This window comes from Desmodus rotundus, chromosome 1 (genome assembly GCF_022682495.2).
Source record: "Desmodus rotundus isolate HL8 chromosome 1, HLdesRot8A.1, whole genome shotgun sequence".
In the NCBI taxonomy this organism is placed as follows: Eukaryota; Metazoa; Chordata; class Mammalia; order Chiroptera; family Phyllostomidae; genus Desmodus; species Desmodus rotundus.
In genome coordinates, this window is record NC_071387.1 from 185160584 (window position 1) to 185181946 (window position 21363).

General features: G+C 40.5%; 1 protein-coding gene across 4 annotated transcripts in view; it reads right to left on the reverse strand.

Moving 5' to 3' along the window:
- CTNND2 (catenin delta 2) overlaps window positions 1–21363 on the reverse strand; it is an 822756-nt gene that overhangs the window by 257269 nt on the left and 544124 nt on the right. For 2 of the 4 annotated variants that reach the window (XM_053913912.2, XM_053913905.2), the window contains exon 10: window positions 14189–14251. The exons of the other annotated variants lie outside the window; for them this stretch is intronic. In XM_053913912.2, the coding sequence (XP_053769887.1) occupies window positions 14189–14251 (63 nt within the window). The remainder of the gene's footprint in view (window positions 1–14188; window positions 14252–21363) is intronic. 4 annotated transcript variants of the gene reach the window in all.

A 21363-nucleotide genomic window follows, 5' to 3' on the forward strand; every position in this document is an offset into this window, starting at 1 on the left:
ACCCAGCTTTCAGCACCTGTAAAAGCTCTTTTTTGATGACAAAGAAGTTGAAACTATCCACAGGTGACACTGGTATGTTAACAGGACACTTAAAATACTGTCTTAGTATTTGTGACTTAGAGGGTCACAGCAGTCTAGAGAAAATACTACCTAGTTCTTGATACCATGGAAATTTCCCTGGCTTGTCTTGTGTCAAACACACACAGTTTGCAGCACTTGTCACACTGGAAGTTTATACTGATGTGTATAATTGGTTAATGACAGTTTTCTCAACTAGAGAAGTAAACTCCAGCAAGCAGGGGTTGAGCTATTTTTAACTCATGCTAATGCTCCCGGGCCTATAGTAGGCACTCAGTGAACAAATGAAATATCCCAAGATTGAAACATCTCAAACATAAAAACACTGACAACGACAAGAAGTATAGACATGCAAATATCATGTAAGTGGTAACATAATAGTTACTTGCCCCCTTATCACCCCTCCCTGATGCACACTTGTTCATTCGCTGAGTATTTACTGCATACTAAGGAGGCAGAGTGAACAGTGTGCAATCACTGGCCCCCCAGGGCTTCTGCGGGGGGGGGGGGGGGGCTGGGGGGGGTCGGGTGGGAGAAGGCACAGAACAAGTCAAGGTCTGTTAGCCATGATATTACAGATGTTTTGGGTCAGATAGTTCTTGGTTGGGGAAAATGGGGGGCTTCACCACATTGTAAGATATTTAGCAACAACTTGGGCTCGACCAACAAGATGCCAAAAACATCCCTTTCCCATTGTAATGACCAAAAATGTCTCCAGATATTGCCAGGTAGCCCTCTGAGAATGGAGGGGGGCAAAGTCACTCCCTGTTGAGAGCTACTGTTGTAATGAAGATCTCTGATGTCACCAGAGAAAGGTCATAGGAAAGTATTCAGCTCTAGTCACATTACCTGGGCCTCCACCTACTCCTTTCCTGCTGAGAATGTGGCCAAAAGGTAGGGCAGGTTCCCATTATTGCATTTCAGTGGGTTCTGGTCTAGAATCACAGCTACGAAGGAAAGCGTTGGGGAAGGAGCACAGTCATCACCTCTTGTTGCCTTTGGTATACTCACCTAAGTGGATGAGTAGCCGTCAGTCTGGCATGAGGCACAGGGAACCACCTGTGACCAGGTGGCAGGAGGAGTGGCTACATTCCAATTCATCAGCTACCCTAGTGGCAGCTTGATTGATGGCTCGCAGGCCTTCTACGGCACACCATGTCTTTGTGCAAAAAACCAACCAAACAAACTGTTGGGAATGAATGGCTGTTTTATGTAGGTTCCTTACAGCTAGTTTGGCAGTTTGTGGACGTATTTGCAAGGAAAGGTGTCTGGGGGTCCCTATAACTAAGTGACTCTCTTCATGCATTTTCACATCACCGTCAGACCCTGCCAGACCCGCTTCCATCAAGAACTGGAGCTGGGCTTGCGTGACAGTCCTGGGGTGAATAATGCTCTGCAGCTGATCGGTGATTCAGTCTAACTTAGATTTTGCTGAGAGTCAGATGCTCTCAGAGCTGCTTCCACGAGCACGGTGACAGCAGGAAGCCAGCCTCTACCTCAGGCTTAATGGATTTCCTCTAATAAACCCCAGACATCACAGCAGCGCAAAATCCTTCCCATCAGGGAACTGGGCAAATGCTGCATTGTAACAAGGTCCACAGGTGAGGACAGTGGCAGACACACAGTCCAGACACTGGAAAGCTGGCAAACCGAAGGGGCTGGCTCAGCCCCAGCTTTCCTTACCCTTCTCTCCCTTGAAACCTAGTGGCTTCCATCTGCTCACCCCAAAACCCTTAATGCATTATTAACTTGTCAACTGTGCAAAACAAGTATGTGCTCAGGTACCAATTAGGCAGGAGAATTATTCAAGGTCACACAAAAAATCATACAAAAGCTGAAAAAGACTTCATGTTGCAGTTCCTCAACCTAAAGTCAGCAAGTTTCCCTATTTGTCTCTCTTTTCACTTTTGCACCAAAAAGGTTTTTGTTGTTGTTGCTGTTGTTTGCTTTTATCATAGAGGTTATGGAAAACACGAAGTAGTTTTTTTCATTTTTGGAGTGGAAAAAGATCATAGCATCTGAGATAAAGAATATGGAAGGAAGATAAGCTCCATGATGAAGAGAAAAAAGCAGTCATGCTTCCTAAGTTTGGGTAATTATAAAAAAAAATAATTTAAAACAACCCCCAAATTTAGGTCATTTTAAATAGCTTATCTATTTTTAGGTTTCATAAAGTTTTGACCAAGTTTCATTAAAAAAAAAAAGGTCTGTACATTCTCTCTAGCCTTTTTATTCTTTCCTTTATTTTTCTTTTTGACTTCTGATTTCCCTCTGATAGAAAAGATCGGCCAGTGAAAAGATTTGTGTGTCCTTCTCTTTCCTGTTCATTTGTCTCCACTATTATGAACCAGTGTGTCTTTCTATAGACATTGTGATGGTTAGTTTTCTGTGTCACCTTGGCCAAGCTACACTACCCATTTACTTAATCAGACACTAATCTAGGTGTTGCCTTGCATGCATTTTACAGATGTGGTTAACACCTATAATCAGCTGACATTAAGTAAAGGAGACGGTCCTCGACAATGTGTGTGGCCCTCATCCAATCACATGACAGTCCACAGAAGTAAACTGAGGTTTCCAAAATAAATTTTATCTGAGAACTGCCATCTCAGCCCCTGCCTGAGTTCCAGCCGACTGGCCTGTCCTACAGATTTCAGACTTAGTAACCCCATAGTCACATGGGCGATATCTTCAATTCTGCCCCTTTCCCTCTCTCAATGTGTATATATGTGTAGTGTATGTATGTATTGGGTTGCCCAAAAAGTTCGTTTGTTTTTTCTGTAAGGTGGCTCTAGTAGTGCTTAGTTGTATTTAACTTCATGTGGAACAACTTTGTTAGATTGCATTGTGACAGCTGTCACATCAGTGCGCATTTAAAAACACTTATCAAAATTGGTGAATTTTTATGCAGTCATTTTAATACTGAAGATGGAAGAAAATAAGCAGCATTTTTGTCATTTCATGCTTCATTATTTGAAGAAAGGTAAAAATAACTGAAACACAAGAAAAGATTCATGCAGTGTGTGGAGAAGGTGCTGTGACCGGTCCGATGTGTCAAAAGTGGTTGGTGAAGTTTGGGGCTAGAGATTTCTCACTGGATGATAGACTTCAAGTTCAAGGTCGGGGAGACCGGTTGACATTGATAGTGATCAAATTGAGACATGAATTGGGAACAATCAAGGCTACACCATGCGGGAGATAGCCACATACTCAAAATATCCAAATTGATAAAGTTATTAGTAAAAAAGGAAAATGTGTCTTTTGTGGAAAAAGCCATAGGAACTTTTTGGGCAACCCAATACGTATACACATACACACAAAATTTTTTACAAATTAAGAGAAAATAAGAATTCTCTCTCTTAGATTCTGAACGGTAGCTACATTCACCGTGGCAGGAAGTCAAAGGAGCTGCAGCTCCTCCCTTGCCCTGCCCCCACCTCAGGAGGTGGGGTCCCTCCCCAGGACTCTAGCTGGGCTAAGCGGTTTGCCTGCACTAACAGAATGTGACTCTGAGGCCAGGTCATAAGAAGCCTGGTAGCTTCCACATCAGCCATTGGGATGTGCACTCCTAGACACTCCCTCTTGGATCCTAGCCACGTGGACTAGGTGTTCTGGTCAACTGCCCCAGCTGAGCTCCCAGTGGGTGACTGGCATCAACTGCCTGAGTGACAGTGTGCCACCTTGGATGTTGAAGGGTACCAGAATGTGCCACCCCATAATATGCCTCTTTGGCATTCAGATTATTTTGAACTTATTATTTTTGAGAAACTACAGATAGGACTAGCTCTGAAAATGGAGAAGTCACCCTTTTGTAAGGGAAATGTACATTTATAAAGGAAATCTCCATGTGTAAGGTCTCTCCCTGCTGTATTAGGAAGCATAGGATGACCCTAACTAGTAGAATCTCAGCAGCAGAGAAGGCATGGACTTAAATCTGCATAACAAGCTTTACCCTTATATACCATGTTTCCTGCTAGTCCCATAATTGGTTACCCTCTCCCTGGACCCTCTCCCCCCACCATCATTTTTGTCTTTAGCTGAAGACAGTATTTAAGTGGTGTCTTGGGGCATTTTCAAGAAGTTACTCATTTTTCTGGGTGTCTTCCATGCATATGTGAGGTATACATGTTAATAAACTTGTTTTTTTTCTTGTTAATCTCTTTTATTATGGTGGGGGAGTGCCTTAGCCAACAATTAAGAAGGGATGGGGGACATTACGTTTATTCCCCTATAACGTGCAGCCCTGAGAAGCTGTTATATGACTACAGCCCACCAACCTCTCACCACATCCTGATGCGGATGCTGAAGGGTGCAAACAGGCCTCCCCAATAGGTGCTTCTTGGGCATGTAGATTATTTTGAGCTGAAGGCAGTGGAGACCCTGAGGGCTCAAGAGAGCTTCTGACCCTCTCTTAACGACCTAGAAGAATTTAAATTAGGGGCCTCACTCTAACAAGAGTTACCACCAGAGATAACCTTTACGACCTATTTATGGACATGACAGGGCAAACATCTCATTACTAAGCATCTGTTCTTCTTACTGACCTGTGTATGACTCTCCTCCCCTCTGAAGCGTCCACCCCTTAGCACATTCCTTAGCTCAGGCTGTCACACATGCCTCATTTTACCTCTTGTGTGTGTGTGGGGGGGGGTCTGTAACTTTCTCATATATGTGGGGTTCCCATACAAACATATGTAATTAAATTGGGTTATTTTCTCTTGTTAATCTGTCTCATGTGGATTTAATTATTAGACCCATTGAAAGAACCAAAAGGGGAGAAAAAACTTTCCTCTCCCACAATACTCAAGTGAGAATCTCCCAGCTAATCCCAATGTACCCAGAGAATAGGATGTTACAGTCTGTCGTTGTTTTAAGGAACTAAGCGTTGAGGTGGTTTGTTATGTGGAAAATAGGTAACTCCAGCACGTAGAAATAGCTTTTGTTACACTGCACTTAAGGCATTTCGGACGTGTTTGTTTGGGAAAAGGGGGCTGTGTATAACAGTCTGCCTGACAGTAACCTCGAAGGGTCATCTGGTCATAAATTCCTAACTGAGAAGGTCATAGTGGGCAGACAAGCCCAGGAGCCTCTGAAACGTTTATCTCTTTCTTAAGCAAGCTCTGTCCATTGTTCTTGTGAATGCATTTAGATTCACATACCTTTGAAATGTCGAGAGTAATCCTCTTTTTCCAGACCCCTGGGATGTGTAGCCAGCTCAGAAGAGCTCATAATCTTGTTAACTACCCTGTAATCCAGTCGTAGAGATTTCCCCACCTTGCTTTCTCTCAGTAATCTTCCTTCTCTCCCTTCCTAATTACCACGTATAAAAACAGCGACAAAACTGTCATGTGCCAGAGTATTTCAGATCTCGCTTCTCCGCATATTTGACTCAAATAAACTCAAACTCTTGTAGACATTTTCTACAGGTTTAGACATTTCTTACATTGACAGCTTCAACCAAGGACACTTCTTATATTACAAAAGGTAAACACCCACCCACCCAACAAGAATTTTGAAACCATGTAGAAGAGAATGTAATGTGTCCAAACAGTACCTTAATTTTGTTAAAATTTTTTCCCACCAGATACAAATAAAAGGTCTAGAAAGAATGTAAATCTATTGTTGAGAACCCCGAAGACAGAGCTGAATGAATTTAGCTCGCCTGCATCAAGACTGTGGGCCTAGAGAGAAGTTCATTTCCTATGCTTTTCCACTAATATTTTTAAAGGGGCAAACACATCATATTATATTTTTAATTTTCTGTATTTTGCAATTCTTAAAAAACCCCTTTGTGGCTGGGGAGAGACTGCCCAAATCCCTCTAAGAAGAGGCTAGCCAAATCTTAGAGATAACAAAGGGCCCAGCTGGAGCATGCATTTGATATGTAAAGTAGCCCATCCAGGGCCTCTCCTCCTCTATCTTCCCTACACCACAGAACGTTGATATTAAGACAATACTCTTCTACCTGAATCATTCCAGGGCTGGGGGTCAAGCAACTGGGAACCATTCACACAGTTTAGAGCCCGGTGAAATTATTCACGCTAGCCAATCCTAAATTGTACACCCCATCCAGCCTTGCCTTCCCCACAGAGACCCTAATAAAGGCCTTCTCCTAAGTGCTAACTTGCTCTTCCCACCTTCTGACCACTTTGGAGTCTGCCATGTGGCCATGTGGTGTTCCAGGCCTCTTGTCCCTAGGGCTTGTGAGTATCATAAACTTCGTTTTCCTGAGCCTCTCCTGTCTCCTCCTGTGGTCACACATGACTGAACATCTCATAAAAGAATACAAGACACATTCATTTCAGCTACCTGGAAATTGTCCTAAAATGGAGATTATTTTAAAAACCTAACTTCTCCAACCCATCTGTGACACTCTCTATGGCACTTTGCTGCACCAGGCTGTTCTGTTACAAGCTGAGATGGGCCTTCCTTGAGTGATGCATCCTAATGTTTACTGTTCCACGTGCTGTAGCTACGAGTGAGGAGCAGAAAATGAAGAAGAGAAAGAAGCTGAGCAGGTAGGTATACAAATGTATTTTAAGTAGACAAACCCTCACCTATGCAGAGAGGTTAAAAGTACAAAATGATACTTTCTGGCGGTCAGACCTCTTTGGAAAGTCTGGCTCATAAAATGCTATTAAAAACCAAACTATCATTGTAATTTATAAAGTAATGGCATGTACTTTCAAATTGTTATATCTCCTAATGAGTTTAATTTACACACTAAAAAAGGGGCTTAAAAAAAACACAAGGTCTCAAGTGAAAATCAAATGAGAATACAAAACAATTAATTTATTATAACATAAAAATAATTTTAGGTGTCATGTAATTTGGAATTTTAATGTGTAAAAGGAGGACAATGACCTAAAAAAAAAAGGTGAGAAATACAGTTGATAATGTTACTGACAACCATTAAGGAAGTAACATTAAATTTAGTGTTCTTGGGAAGTATGAGGTCTGACTGGAAAAGGTCCAGCCATTGTTAATATAATGAGAACAGTTTGGGCAACATCTTTGTAACCTGGCAGCCAAGGAGAGTGGACTGGAATGTGCATATGTGAACAATGATGACTTCACTGTACTAGTCAGTGGGGGTGGTAGACGCCGCTGAGTGAGCAGGTGCACTGTGTGGCCACAGCATTCAAAATGACTGAGTGAGCAGAACAACGAACCTGCATCAAATTTTGCTTTAAGTTTGAACATTCCTCTGCAGAAACTATTCAGATGATTCAGAAGGCCATGGCTATGGGCAACTGGTGATTGACAGCTTCATCATGACAATGTGCCCACTCGTGGACCACTTCTCATGCAAAGTATTTTGGTGAAACATCAGATCACCTAGGTGACTCAGGCCCAGATTTGGCACCCTGTGACTTCTGGCTTTTCCCAAAACTAAAATCATCTTTGAAAGGGAAGAGATTTCAGGCCGTTGAGATTCAGGAAAATAAGAAGGGGCAGCTGATGTTGATTGGGAGAACTGTGTGAGGTCCCAAGGTGCCTACTTTGAAAGGGACTGAGGCATCATTGTCTATGTACAATGTTCCTTTTATCTTGTATCTTCTTCAATAAATGTCTTTATTTTTCTTATTACATGGCTGGGTATTTTCTGGACATACTTCACATAATAGATGAGTTAGTGGGTAAGAATTAATCCATACAAAGGTTATTGAATTGATTCTGACCTGTCCTTAATTAGAGCAGCCCAAGAACAGGATGTTAAGATTTTAGGTGACATCAGCTCACACGTGTTGGAGGGATGGGTCAGGTTCCACAGGCAGGTTGATCCAGGCAGAGGTTGACATTTTCAGCATGATACACGCCACAGCCATATGAGTGCATGTTTGTACTTAAGTACTTCATGTTGGCCCAGGGAGATTTAGGATGATTTCCTCCCTTCTAATACAAATGGAAATTAAAAGTCTAACTATGAAGGCAAAATGACCACTAAGCATTAGAAATAGGGCCCAGGCGTGCACGGTCCCTCTCAGCCTTTCATGGATCCAGGCCATGTCTCTTGGTGTTGCCCCAAAGTAAGAGAAGGGGAGCAGGCTAGAGCCTGTTTGTACTTGGGGAGCCCCTTCCTCCAGAACCTGCTGACAGAATACTTTGTTACTTGTTGCATGCTGACACTGTGTGTAGGGTCTGGTGAGCTACCCAGTGTCCTCCCCAGAGGCTGGCAGTGGAGACTAACAAATACCCAGTTATAAAACCCACCAGCAGACAAGGCAGCTAACTGTCCCAAGGATGGACTCACTTAGCATTTTTCCTTGGCCTCTGCCTCAGACGTTGGAGCGGCCTCTCAGGATCCTGCTGAACTAACCACGGGCCATTTGCTTCTCCAGCTCTGGAGAGTGAGATGTTCCAACGGCCAGCCCTCCTGGGCTCCACCCACCCTGAGGCATGCTGGCTGTGGTCTTTCCAACCTACAACTAGTACTAATAAATGGGGGTGGGGGGGAGAAGGCAAGGAATCTAATGGAGCTATATCTGCATGTGAATGGGCTTACATTTTTTTTTCCTGAAAGACTATTTGAAGTAGAAATACTAAAATTATACACCATAAAGCAGGTCAGTGACTACCTAGACCAACAATGTTAGATAACTATGTAAAGTAGAAAATGTTATGTCAAAGGTCGAAGTTAACCAAAAGGTCATGGTGTGGTAGTTTTTAAACCACATTTCATCTGTGAAAGACGTCACGCATTGCAGAGGTGCATTTTCCATTCACAGGCTGATTTTCTCGATCCCTCCACCTCCTCTCAACAATATAGGTTTTTCAAAAACTTTTCCTAGGAAAAAACCCTTCCCTGTCAATCATTTAATTTGTTGACACCTGACCTGCCACACTCCAGAAGGAATTTCTAACGGCTCTTACAAAACCTAACATCTCAACGGTGAAAGGAACCTCGGCGTCCATGAGGTCCAGGCTTCACCTGGCGTGTGAACTCAGGTTGTAAAGTGACTGTAAGTATGTGGGGACAGCGAGAGAGTACGTCTTCCACCTGGCTCTGTGCCGGTTGGGGATAAACCCCAGATTTTCCTTCTACAGTGCCCCACATCTCTGCCCCAGCCCGTCTGGCTCCACCCCTGACTTCTGACATCTAAGGCTTTCAAGACATCTAAAATGTTTTTTCTGTGATGGCCCATTTTATATTTAATATACAGCAATCAGGAAGAATGGTTAAAGAATGCTATAGCCACAGAATATTTAAAGTCATTAAAATTATGTCTAAACAATACATGTAATAACAGAAAAATGTTCATAAAAGGACGTTCAATTTAAAAAACCAAGATACACGTCTATATAGGAGATAGGGGCACAAGTGTATCGTGTGTGTGTGTGTGTGTGTGTGTGTGTGTGTGTAGGCGGGCGGGGGTGGGAGGAGCGAAGGGAGGGAGGGAGGAGGGACGAGAGGACTAAGGGAGAGGGAGCTAAGGCTGGGAGAACAGATGACCCCCAGAAGAGGGCCGTGGATGGTGCCATCGTGGGTCACTTTGACAATACTTCTTTGTACTTTCCAACATGAACCTTGAGTTCAGGCCTTTGTGATGACTGTGTGCCTCTGCCCTCTCACCCGCTCCACAGTTTTCATACACGCTTTCATCCAATACCAGACACTCCCAGTCTGGCCTGACTTGGAGAATGTCGTCCTCGCCCCGAACACGCTCCAGTTTGTGCACAGGCCACTTCCGGGAGCTGCTGACGGCTGGACACAGGGTCCCAGGTGTGCTGGTGTGAGCGCTCAGGTGGAGGAGATGAGGTCTCCCCGGACCCGGACTGGGTCCTTCTCTCCGTGTGTCTAAAATCATGTTCCCTCTGGAGGCACATCATCTGAAATCTCATGTTTACCTTTGTGTCAACATTTTAACAGCATTTTGGTCAGTCTTGTTCTCAGTGTCAGTCATCAAAACAGCTGACTGGAATATTTGTTTATATAATTTGTTTTGATCTAATATATATAATAAAACAAAATGAGAATTATTAATTTTCCAAAGGATGGTTACTTGATACTATGGGTTGAATTGTTTTCCACCAAAGTATATTGATATGTTGATAAGGTCCCTGGAGGCCTTAACTCCAGAACGCTATTTGGAGTATGTCCTCATTTGGACATCGGGTCCTTGCAGAAGTGACACAGTCATGAGGTCACACCAACTGGTGTCCTTATAACAGGAGTGCACTTTACACAGAGGTACAGAGAAAAGACCAGGTGAAGAGAGACACAGGGAGACACTATGTGACTCAGAGGCCGGGACTGGAGTGACGCATGCATGAGCAAAAGAGCACAGAGGGTTACGACCATCAGATGCTAGAAAAAGGCAAGGGGAGACTCTCCCTAGAGCCTTTGAAGAAAGCATGGCTCCACTGAGACCTTGACCTCAGACTTCCACACTCCAGAACTCTGAGACAACAAATTTCCTTTGTTTTAAGCCACCCACGTTGGTGGTTATTTTCAATGGCAGCTCTAGAAAACTAATACACTAGGACAAGTGCCGTGACATATTTTCTTATAGTCAACATCTCCCTAAATTATTAACAAAGCCTTTACTTTAGAAAATACCTTAGAAGAAAAATATTTTAATTGTGAATAATTTGAGGGCTTAACGGTAACTCATCAATGTCCACTTCACAACTAATTTTCTAACAACGAAGTAAAAACCGGATTTAACAAAATACCATTAAAAGTTGTCAACATATATTGAATGCTTTCAATGTGCCAAGCATTATGCTAAAACCTTTACATCCTGCTACATATGGATATGTACACACACATAGATAGCCTTATATTCCACACACGTGTGCTTATATGTTTTATACCCAAACATACAGATTTAATATTCTTATCTAGGGAACAGCAAACCTTTTGTGTCAAGGGACAGAAAATAAACATTTCAGGGTTTGATGGCCACACAGGCTGTGTTAACTACTCAACTCTGCAGCTATAGCTTGAAAGCAGCACAGCTGAAGAGCACAAGTGGGCGCGGCTGTGTTCTAATAAAACTTTATTTACAAAAATACGCGGTGGGCTGAATTTGGCTGTGGGCTATAGTTTGCTAACCCTTGCTATAATCCTTTGAGAAAGAATATAATGTTTCTACTGATTGACAGGTGAGAGAAATGAGGCTGAAAATTAAAAATATTGTGCCAAAACTACCTTGGCAAAAGAAATGTAATGACATGTCAGAAGCAAAACAAAAATATGCTGCATTTTATTAAGTCAAAAGAGAAATTTCTACAAATGTAAAGAACGTACAGATACATCAAAAGTGATTTAGAAATTCCAATTAACATTCAGGGCTATTGATTGTTAGTGTCTGAAATGATCTATATGTAAGACTGTAGCAATAAGGTAAATCGAGAAGAGAGACGATAGAACTTTAAAGGAATTGGTAAAAGTGAAACTTTTTGTTGGTTTTCCAGCTAAAAAAAGCAATAAAATTTCGCCATAAACGCAGAAGAAAGTGAGTTGCGACGTCCCACAAACAAGCCCTCTCCCTTTACCAAACTGCCACCCGCTCTGTAAAGGACCTCTCTACATCAGTCCTTCTTACACCTCGTGCTTTGCTGGGCCTGAACTTTTCTGACCTCTACAGAACTGTTCAATTGGGTGTCAAGCCATTCTGCTCAGAGGACAAGCAGACATTACATTTTCTGAAATTAGTTGATAAATCACTCAGCATTCCTGTATGTATTCTGTATGTTTTTTTTTAAAAGGCACCTCTGATTTAGCTGGTTCACGTGACTTTGATCAATGAACACCCACCTACTGGTACATTTTAGAACTCTTTAGCCGATAGAATTAAATAACTAACTTTTTTTCCCATGTAACCACAGCATGATAATGGTATTGCACAGATCCTCTGAATTGACAGCTTTGGAACAAAAGGCATATGACTACCACTTGAGCTTTTTAAATTCTTAGTGAAAAGAATTTATTTCCCAGGATACAGTTTTAGTTGAGCATGGCAAAATCACTTTGGGATGATGGAGCCTCGCCTCATTTTCATAATTATCATAAATGCACACAAAAGTGTAAAGAATAAATAATTAACTCCACAAATATAGTTGGGATAAGACATAAAGCTGCACAGTGTCACCACATTTAACTCTCTGCTGTAGTAAATGCCATAGACAAATAAGAGTGAAATGGGTTCATTGGTCGCCAGTGGCTATTTTAATTGTAGTATTGAAAATCAGAAAAATGCTAGAAGAATTATCATTGCAGGGTTTTCTGGGCTGTCATGGGAGGGTTTGCCTGGGACAGCAGCATCTCTGCAACACTGTGTAACTGATTACCTCTCTCCCTCTCCTTTACCTTTCATAATTAGCTACAAACTATTAACTTAATGCACATTTATCTACAACAATTTAATTCAGAGTGCAAAGAATCTTTCTAGTCTATAATTACACTGAAGCTTAATTAGCATAATTTCCACTGCACATATTTTAATAAAGAAGCTGCCATTACGGGTTGGCTTCCAATGTGGAACTCTTCCAGGGAGCATCATAAGTAGAGACAAATGCCTCCTACTCCTGAATTGCCACAAATGCACAGAGATGATCAGGAGCCTACTTTCGGTGAATGGGAAATGTCTCAGACAGAGCATGCCTCTCAAGGACAGGACCTGATGGAGTCTCCCAAACCAGCACCATCTGCTGAGGGTATGAGCAGCACAGGGCTCACCCTCCATGATTACCCAGGGCTGGGCGATGAGTGATTTGTCGATTATGCTGCGTGGGCTGGGGTTTGACTTCATTAGTCTGTAACTGTCTACTCTGACGTGTGAAAACATCTCTACACTTTACTTGGGATCTGTATCCCCAGGGGATGTCTATTTGTGTGCCTCAACTAGATGCCATCAGGTCTTAACTGGGACCCAGATAAATGAGACCTTTAAGAGATTTTTATTAACTTGGAAGAAACTAAGCATCTTGGTCCCTGCTCTAAAGCTCCCTCTCTGAAGACCAATTAACAAGAAGAAGGAGCCACTTCACTGGTTTGGCACCGAAATGGCAAATACCTACAGTGTGATTTAATGGGACTGCACACATTTTGCAATTATTGTAAATTTGTCCTAATAATAATAAAATTGTAGGATTGAAAGGAAAAATCTTCAGCTCTAGTATGTCATTATATTTTGCACAAACAATTTAACTATTAAAATGACTTCACCAAAAAGCATTTGCCAATGTTTTTTGGTGTTGACATTTTAACCAAGCACCTTCTGCTTCCCCTGAGTTCACAATGTTGAAAAACGGTGATCGTTTCATACAAGGGACAAAAAGATGAGGCTTGAGGGGAGTGAGCCAATATTGCTCTTGTGCAGAAAAAACTTAAATCAGAAAACTATCAAGGAAGCAGATGGAGCAAACCGTAATGGTGAAACCCAAGAAAACCCTGCTTCTGCTGAAAAGTGCCCATGGCTGAAGGTGTGATGCAGGGACTTTGCATGCAGTGGGGGCAAAGGCCTGTCCAACATCAGCATCATTCCTGGAAAATCAGGTAGTCCAATGAGACACAGAATATGTGCTTGCTCCCTCTCAAATATTTCCACATTTCTTTTCCAGATGTACATTAGAAACTTAGTGAATGTTTTTATAAAAAAACCCTGAGTGAGCTTAAAGAGTCTTTTCAATAAGGTACCTATTCACTTTCTCAATCACCAAAAGTCCAGCTGATAAACAATACAACAAATGCACACAAAGCATCATCACACTGGTTACATTAAATAGAATTAAAGTTATATATTTAAGGCTCATTTATGTCATCACAGTCTGTGTTTTTTCATAGTCACTTTTCAACCATTTAGAGCTCGTGTGTCTGTGAACAGTTACTTAAATTTGTATTTATTTCTATATTTCTTTTTCTTTTTTTTGAATTAGGATTTCCCTAATGGTGAGCAATGTGCATTCAAAAAAACTATATTGTACCCATACCTCATATTCACCTGGACAAGAGCACATATTCAACATGTAATTCTGTAATAGAGCCGAATGAACTGACACAGAGTTAGATTATTCCAATAAAGAAGCCAGGGCTCTGGTCTCAACAAAGACTACATGTACATGAAGTTCACAATATATGTTTGGCATAAATGTAAATACTTACAAAAAAGGTGCCTCTTTATGCAAATGCTGCCAGAGTTCCTCTCTAGACTTGCACTTTGGAACCCTGCAGAATGATTGTTACAGGAGTAAGCCCTCCCCCTCAGAAAAGCAGGACATCATCAATATTCACATTCACATTATGTAAACTAAAAGGCAGAAATGTCAGAAAGTTAAATGTCTACTTACAAACTGCAGAATACAAGAATTAAACCATACTAGTGATTAAAAATGATAAAACATGGAACCTTGAATTGCATGGTATGTTAACATTGGGAATATTAATCACATAACAATTATTTTTCAAAAACTTCCATATTTATAAACCATTAACATTTACAAACATTACATTTCACCACCTATGAATTCCAAGATGTAAACGAAACCTTCACGATAAAGTTACATGAAATTTCTATCTAAACCCTAAATTTCAAGCTCACTTTACACCATTGTTGAAATCAACTAGAATTTGTTCCTGCTAGAAGAACTGCCCCAATGAGGGGATGTTTTTATTTTTATTTTGCTCCCAAACAAGAAGTGCAAGCATGGCATGATTTTCTCTACATTATTTTTAAAGTTCCAACAAGTAACTCCTAATTTACACACCCAGAGACCCACACCTTAAGTAATGCACTTATATGTAGTTCATATGCATTGGCTAATAATAACTGGTGAAATATCATGCATAAGGACCACACAACCTGTCAGACACATTGTATTTCGGTAAGTCTATTCTTCGTACACATTCAAAGCAAAACGATATGGTAAGAAAAAAGAATCCAGGCACTGTGCTGCTTGGACTGAGAAGTCTCGAGCTTCTGCAGTGTCAGATTTCTAGATGGACTGGTTTTTATTCGACAGGGAGACAATAGATTATGTAATGCTCATAAAAAATACAGGATCTCTGCTTCAACACATGGCGCCATTAGGAGCCGTATCAGAGAGGGTCAAGCTCTTTTCTCCCATTATACTCAGAGAGCCAAGATCTTTGGCTTCCGACTCAGAAGGCCACCTGCCATCCCGCCTCCTTCCTCCTAAGAGGCTTCCCCCCCACACCCCCCCCCCCCCCGCCCCCGCCTTTCGCAGCACAATTAATTAGCTGCCAAGGGTCACTGTCCCAGGGCCCAGTGTTTAACATTATATTTCCATACTACATCTCTTAATTATTTGGTTGGCATTATTGGGTTATTGTAACCCAATCATTAGCCTTATTATTTTTAAAAAAAAGCTTAAAATAGCAGATCAGACAACTACGATGACCAGCATATAGAAAAAGCTAACCAAATAATATTTAGTTTGTGTAAATGCCATGTGGAACCAAACATTAAAATATTTATTTAAATTCAATTGTACTATGCATTTCCAGGAAGTAATTTACTAATTATTATGCATTGACACTTGGCAATAAAATACAAAACATGTAGGAGAATAAAAGGTCTATGTTAATCATTGTTGTCGCTATGACTTTAGCACTATTTTTCAAAAATCTTTTAGCAATGAGCCACAATCTGAAATATTTACACTGCAACTCAGTTTATACACACCAAACCACACACACAGATGAATGCATAATGGAAAAAAGTGTCCTTACTAAGGTAGGTGTATTTTTGATAGGTTCTTTTCTGTCCTTCCACAGTCTCCTCTGCTCTATTCCATTGAATTATTTTCAAAACACTGTTCATGAACAATAAAAGTATTTTACTACCCACTAAGGGGTCGCAGTTGGCAGTTTATATCTATACAAGAGTGAGTGTGTGTGTGTGTGTGTGTAGGTGTATTTGTGTATGTCAATATGTGAGAGCTGGATAATTGTGCATACCCACTCATCACGTATATGGTATCACATATGACATATTAATTGTTCGACAATTTGGGTAGTACTTAGCTTTAAAGGCTAAAATTAGATGGAGGCAAAAAGGGCTTTTCTTCATGAGTTTAATTTTGTTTAAATTCCTGGTTTACTCTGCATCTTCCCCCTTCCATTCCTCCACACATAAATGGGAACGGCTTTTCAGACACTAATGCAGATGATGAGAAGGATGGTGACACTGATAATACTGTGCACTTCCTTTTAGACACTAAGCTCAATTCTCTGATGGTCCCCAATGGCCTTATGACATAGTTTATATTCAGATGAAGAGGGAACACTGGGTTTCGATGATCCACAGGGACAGATCATGTTGTCCTTTTGAGTACGTCACGTCATCTGAAAATTCAGCTCCAACAACCCAGTGCGTGCCTACCAAGGGCTGGCTGAGTGAGGAGTGAATGGGAGATTGAAATAAAAAGACAGAGAAAAGGCTTCACTATGAGATACAAACTATCCCACTTCACGTGAAGAGAAAACAACTCTTAGCAGGAAGGAGACAAATTGTGTAAAACACCACGCTGGCGTTGTTTGCAGCACGCGAACTAAAATATTATAAAAATATCTTTCTCTGCAACTATAATTTCCATTTTCTAATAATGATATGCAGCTATAATTTTTAAAATAGCAATTCCTGACAAATAAACAGAGAATGAGTTTAGATTATTTTGTACTCAAATTTGTAGCTTAATTTAGAAAACAACTACAGCAATGTGAGAACATTTTCCTGACAAAATTGTGTCATTGATCTGATCGCTCACCCTCTACTGTGGAAGACAACACTCTACCCACTCAAACTATTTTATACTCATCAATGACAACATGATTTATTAGCATTAAATAGCTGGAGATGTTTGATAGCATTGTGCTTCTGTTAGCATCTAGGAGACTTAAAAAATTGTTATTTTGGAAAAGGTAAACACTGTCCTTCTCGGTGTTTTGCGTGTATTTTCCATCAAGACCCATAATAAAAATAGACCTCAGACCTGCACATGCGTATACTATGTACACACAGGACTGGCCCTCCTCTTTTAAATCGCTACAAACTTTCTGTACTATGGGAAGTGTAATCTATTCTATTCTACTCAATTTTTTAAACGCTGGCCAAACCCCTATATACTGCTTTTTCTACTCATTCATGGGTGGTCTCCAGTTGGAAAAGAAAAACTGTTCTAATCCAACTAGGTCATGGACTCCTGAATTCTATCTTGGATAAAGTTCATCAATCTTATAAAAGTATCACAGAAATTAATTTGAATCACTTAGACTCGAAGGGCTACTTTACTAAAACATACTTGGGCAAAGTATCTACTTTTATATTTCAGAGAAGAATACTAGCATTATACCCGTAAACACATGAAGTCCATACTATGTTAGAGCAGACTCAGTGCCTGGTCCAATCTGGGCCACCGTCTGTTTTCACATGGCCCATGAGCTAAAACCAGTTTTGACTGATGAATATTTACGATAGATCTGATGTTAGGAAACTCTACCATTGAACCCCAATTAGGCAAAAATGTTATCTCCCCCAAATAAGTCTGTTCTTACTGATAGACCTGTATTACAAAACACTATTAACATTTTATTATACTTTGGATTTCATTAATATTAATTCTGTGGGAATCTGTTTCCTCTCCTGTTATACAAGTATTGATATATTCTCGCTCTGCCTCTTGGTCCACCAAACCTAAGATGCTATCTCATCCTTTACAGAAAGTCTGCTGACCCATGCATTAATTAGAGTGTCATTTTTACACTGTTATCATGTTAATGTAGACACCTGTCCACCCCGACAGTGATCTGGCTGCAACTTGAACCACACTCTGGTGCCCAGGTGGGCACACAGGTGATACAGGCACCAGGTGTGTGACTGACTACACGCAGGAGCCCTGTCCTGGGCTCCAGGTGCAAAATTGTCCCCTTCATTCGAGGGTATACTGTTTCTCTGAGGAGTCCCTCTCTTCAGCCAAAGAAACTCAGATGCCTTTGTTAAAAATAACTTTGCTTTTGTTTTATTAAGAGCCATAAGCTCAAATGAAAATTGGGCTTTTGGTTCAATGAAAGTGCTTTTCACTTAATTCCCACAATGTCATGGAAAGGTGCACAGAGCTACCGTGGGAGACATTCTACTTAATAAGCATCCAGTAAAATGAGTAGTTCCTGTCTTCCTTGCAACAGCAACTGCATTCTGAAAAACTGCCACTTATGGGCCCAGATGAATGGTATCATTGAGCGACCTCATGCTCATTACATTTACGAAATCCTAATTTGTTTTGGGGTTGACATGAAGCAGCATGGTATAGTTCCCTCTGTGTATATTTTCCAATAGAAAAAACTTTTTTTTTACTCTATTCTAATGCATAGTAAGTTTCCCTAAAAAGATGTTTTGCTCTACTGGGTATTAAGATTTTAAAATATAGCACTGGAAAAACACAATTTGAATGAATACACAGATTTTCTGGGGAGTGATAATAGTTTCTGCTTTTAATTTTTACCAGGTTTTATACCTTGCCTGTCCTGCTTCATTCTCTCTCTCTTCCATCACCACAAAAATACCTCCTTTTGAATGAAAAACCTTAAACAACAACTTCCATCAGTATTCATTACTCATTCTCATATTAACTAGGGAATGAGCCAAGGTATATTTTACTGCTATAATCACGGATGGTGCTACTTACCCTATAGGCTATATTTTACAACTTGATGAAAATCTTAATTTTCACATCACGTATATTAATCAAAGCCTTGTTTTGAAGACCTTTGGGTTTATGTACGCATGGCAGTTTGGGCCCTTATTACATTTTGTTGATCATATGTCTGTTTTACCAATAACTAGTAGCATTTTCTTATGAAACTAGTGTCTTATTAAATTCTCATTTCATAGTGAGACTCATCAGTATAAATGTTAGACAAGTCAAAGGTAGGAAAATGGATGTTCAATATCAAATTAAAAACACAGTTTGGAGAGTAATTAGAAAACAGACACTCAGAAACAAATAAAACAACTTCCACAGAAAGCTAGCTGACAAAAAATGACAAAAGCAAAATGTGTTATAAAGTTCCCTAGATGAGATTTCATCAAGGTTTATTTAACGTGGTTTGCTATATCGATTAAATTAAATATAATCTATCTGGACATAAGTTATAAACTTAAATAATCAGGTCTAATAATTAATGATTATCTTCCCCTTGTGTCATATGTTATAAAGCTATAACATAGCTTTTTGCTATGTTATTGCTCTTAAGCTTCTGATGAAAATGATGGTTTCCATACAAGCAAAGGTTTTTTGTCAAACAAATGGTTGTTTTTCAAGGAGAAAGAATGAGGCAGGTTTAAAACTATGGATACAGGAAAGTTCTAAAAAAAAAAATTAACTATTTCTTTGTCATCAGCTAATGTACACTTTAAAAATCTTTCAATTGAAAAAAACAGTACATTCTGGGCTTATCAGACACTGTGTCCTTCAGGTGTTTCCCCACCTCTGCAGTCTCATGGAGGCGTAGGGTTGGTTGGTGGAGAGCCGATGAACACGCACAGCGTGGAGACAGGGGTCCTCAACAGGGCTTCCTGAGTGCCGCGTGCCATCCCAAGTGCTCTAGGCATAAATCACTCAGTGTAAGCCTCAAACAACCCTATGAGGCTGGTGCTAATACCATTCCCACTTTACAGGTGGGAAACTGAGGCACAGAGACAGGAGTCAGTGACTCAAGTTCTCATAGCTAGCGACTATTCGAACTCTGGCATCTTGTGCCAGAGGTGGTGCTCCTGACCCCATCAGCACTGTCTCTTGATCTACCACTGGTTAGTGGTGAAGTCAGGACTGGAACCTGGTTCTCTGAGCCTTGCTCCAACCATCTTGACACTCCGGCCAGGGGAAGAGCGCACTGAGACAGGACAAAACTGATGCACCAAGTTCAAATCCTGCCTCTGATAATTCCTAGGTGTGTAGTGGGCCCTTTTATGAATGTCTCCTGCTTCTTAGTAGCTTCAGCTATAAGGCAGGTAAGAACTGATCCACCTTTCTTGGTTGCTCTGGTAATAAATGGGGTTCCATTGATTCCAATGATTTTCCATATTTTTAACCAAGTAGATGCTCAATAAACATCATTTCCCTTCCTTATACCACGTCTTCAACTTTTATCTCTTTCCCGCTTATTCATAAACTCCTACAACTCTATATTTAAGAGAAACAAGCACTGTAACAACTACAACTGACAAGATTTCAAATTAATTGGGATTCTCCTTTCTGCCAAACTGTGGGGAATGCAGTGAACTTAGTATTTTCTTCAGACTACATTTTACTAATTGTGTTTTCTAATCCATTTAATGTCAGCAAGAGAGCGGCACAATTTGTAGATTGCTGGATATTTGATTTTAATTCCCAAATCACCCATTACTTGCATATGCTCTAGAAAATACAATTAAAGAATGGTCTTAGTTGTTTCTTTGAAACTCAAAACTACTGTATTTAAATTATTCTAAGTGATGTGATTTTCACAACAGAAAATAATGGTGAATACAAAAATTGCACACAAATATAAATCACATCTCAAATCACAAAACTATGTATAGTGGGCTGTAAAATGGCCCCTGAAAAGATATGTTGAAATCTTAACCGCCAGTTCCTGTGAATATGACTTATTTGAAATAGTGTTTCTGTATACTCAATTCAATTAAGAATCACAAGACAAAATCATCCTGGATGATCCTGGGCCCTCAGTCCAATGACTGGTGTTCTTATTGGAGAACTCAGAGGAGGATTTAAGACACAGAGAAACCATGTGAAGACACGGGCGGAGATTGCATCGATGCGGCCACAAGCAAAGGGACACTTGGATCCACTGGAAGCTAAGAGACATGGGAAGCAAACTCCCCTAGAACCTTCAGAGGGACTATGGCCCTGTGCACACCTTGACTTCATATTTGGGCCTCTAGAAGAATGTGAGGAAATAAAATTCTGTTGTCTTAAGCCAGGGACTCTGTGGTAGTTTGCCGTGGCGGCCCTAGGAAACTAATACACTATGGTTTTGAAGAGGAACAGCAAAGCACGGAATAGAACACTCTTCCTTGATACAGCAACTTGAAAGGCCCCCCTTGCCTTTATGCTCTTCCTGGAGCACCAAGAAAAAGCATTTTAAAAACAATTCTACAAGCATAGTCTAGGCATACAACTCCATAGGAATTTTGGTTCTATAACATTAGGAAAATGTGTTTAAAATTATTGTTTTTATTAAGAACGCCACAAAATAACTTTTTTCTCATTTTATAAATTCCGTGGTAGAAAGAGGAAATAATGGACTTAGAAAAGAAA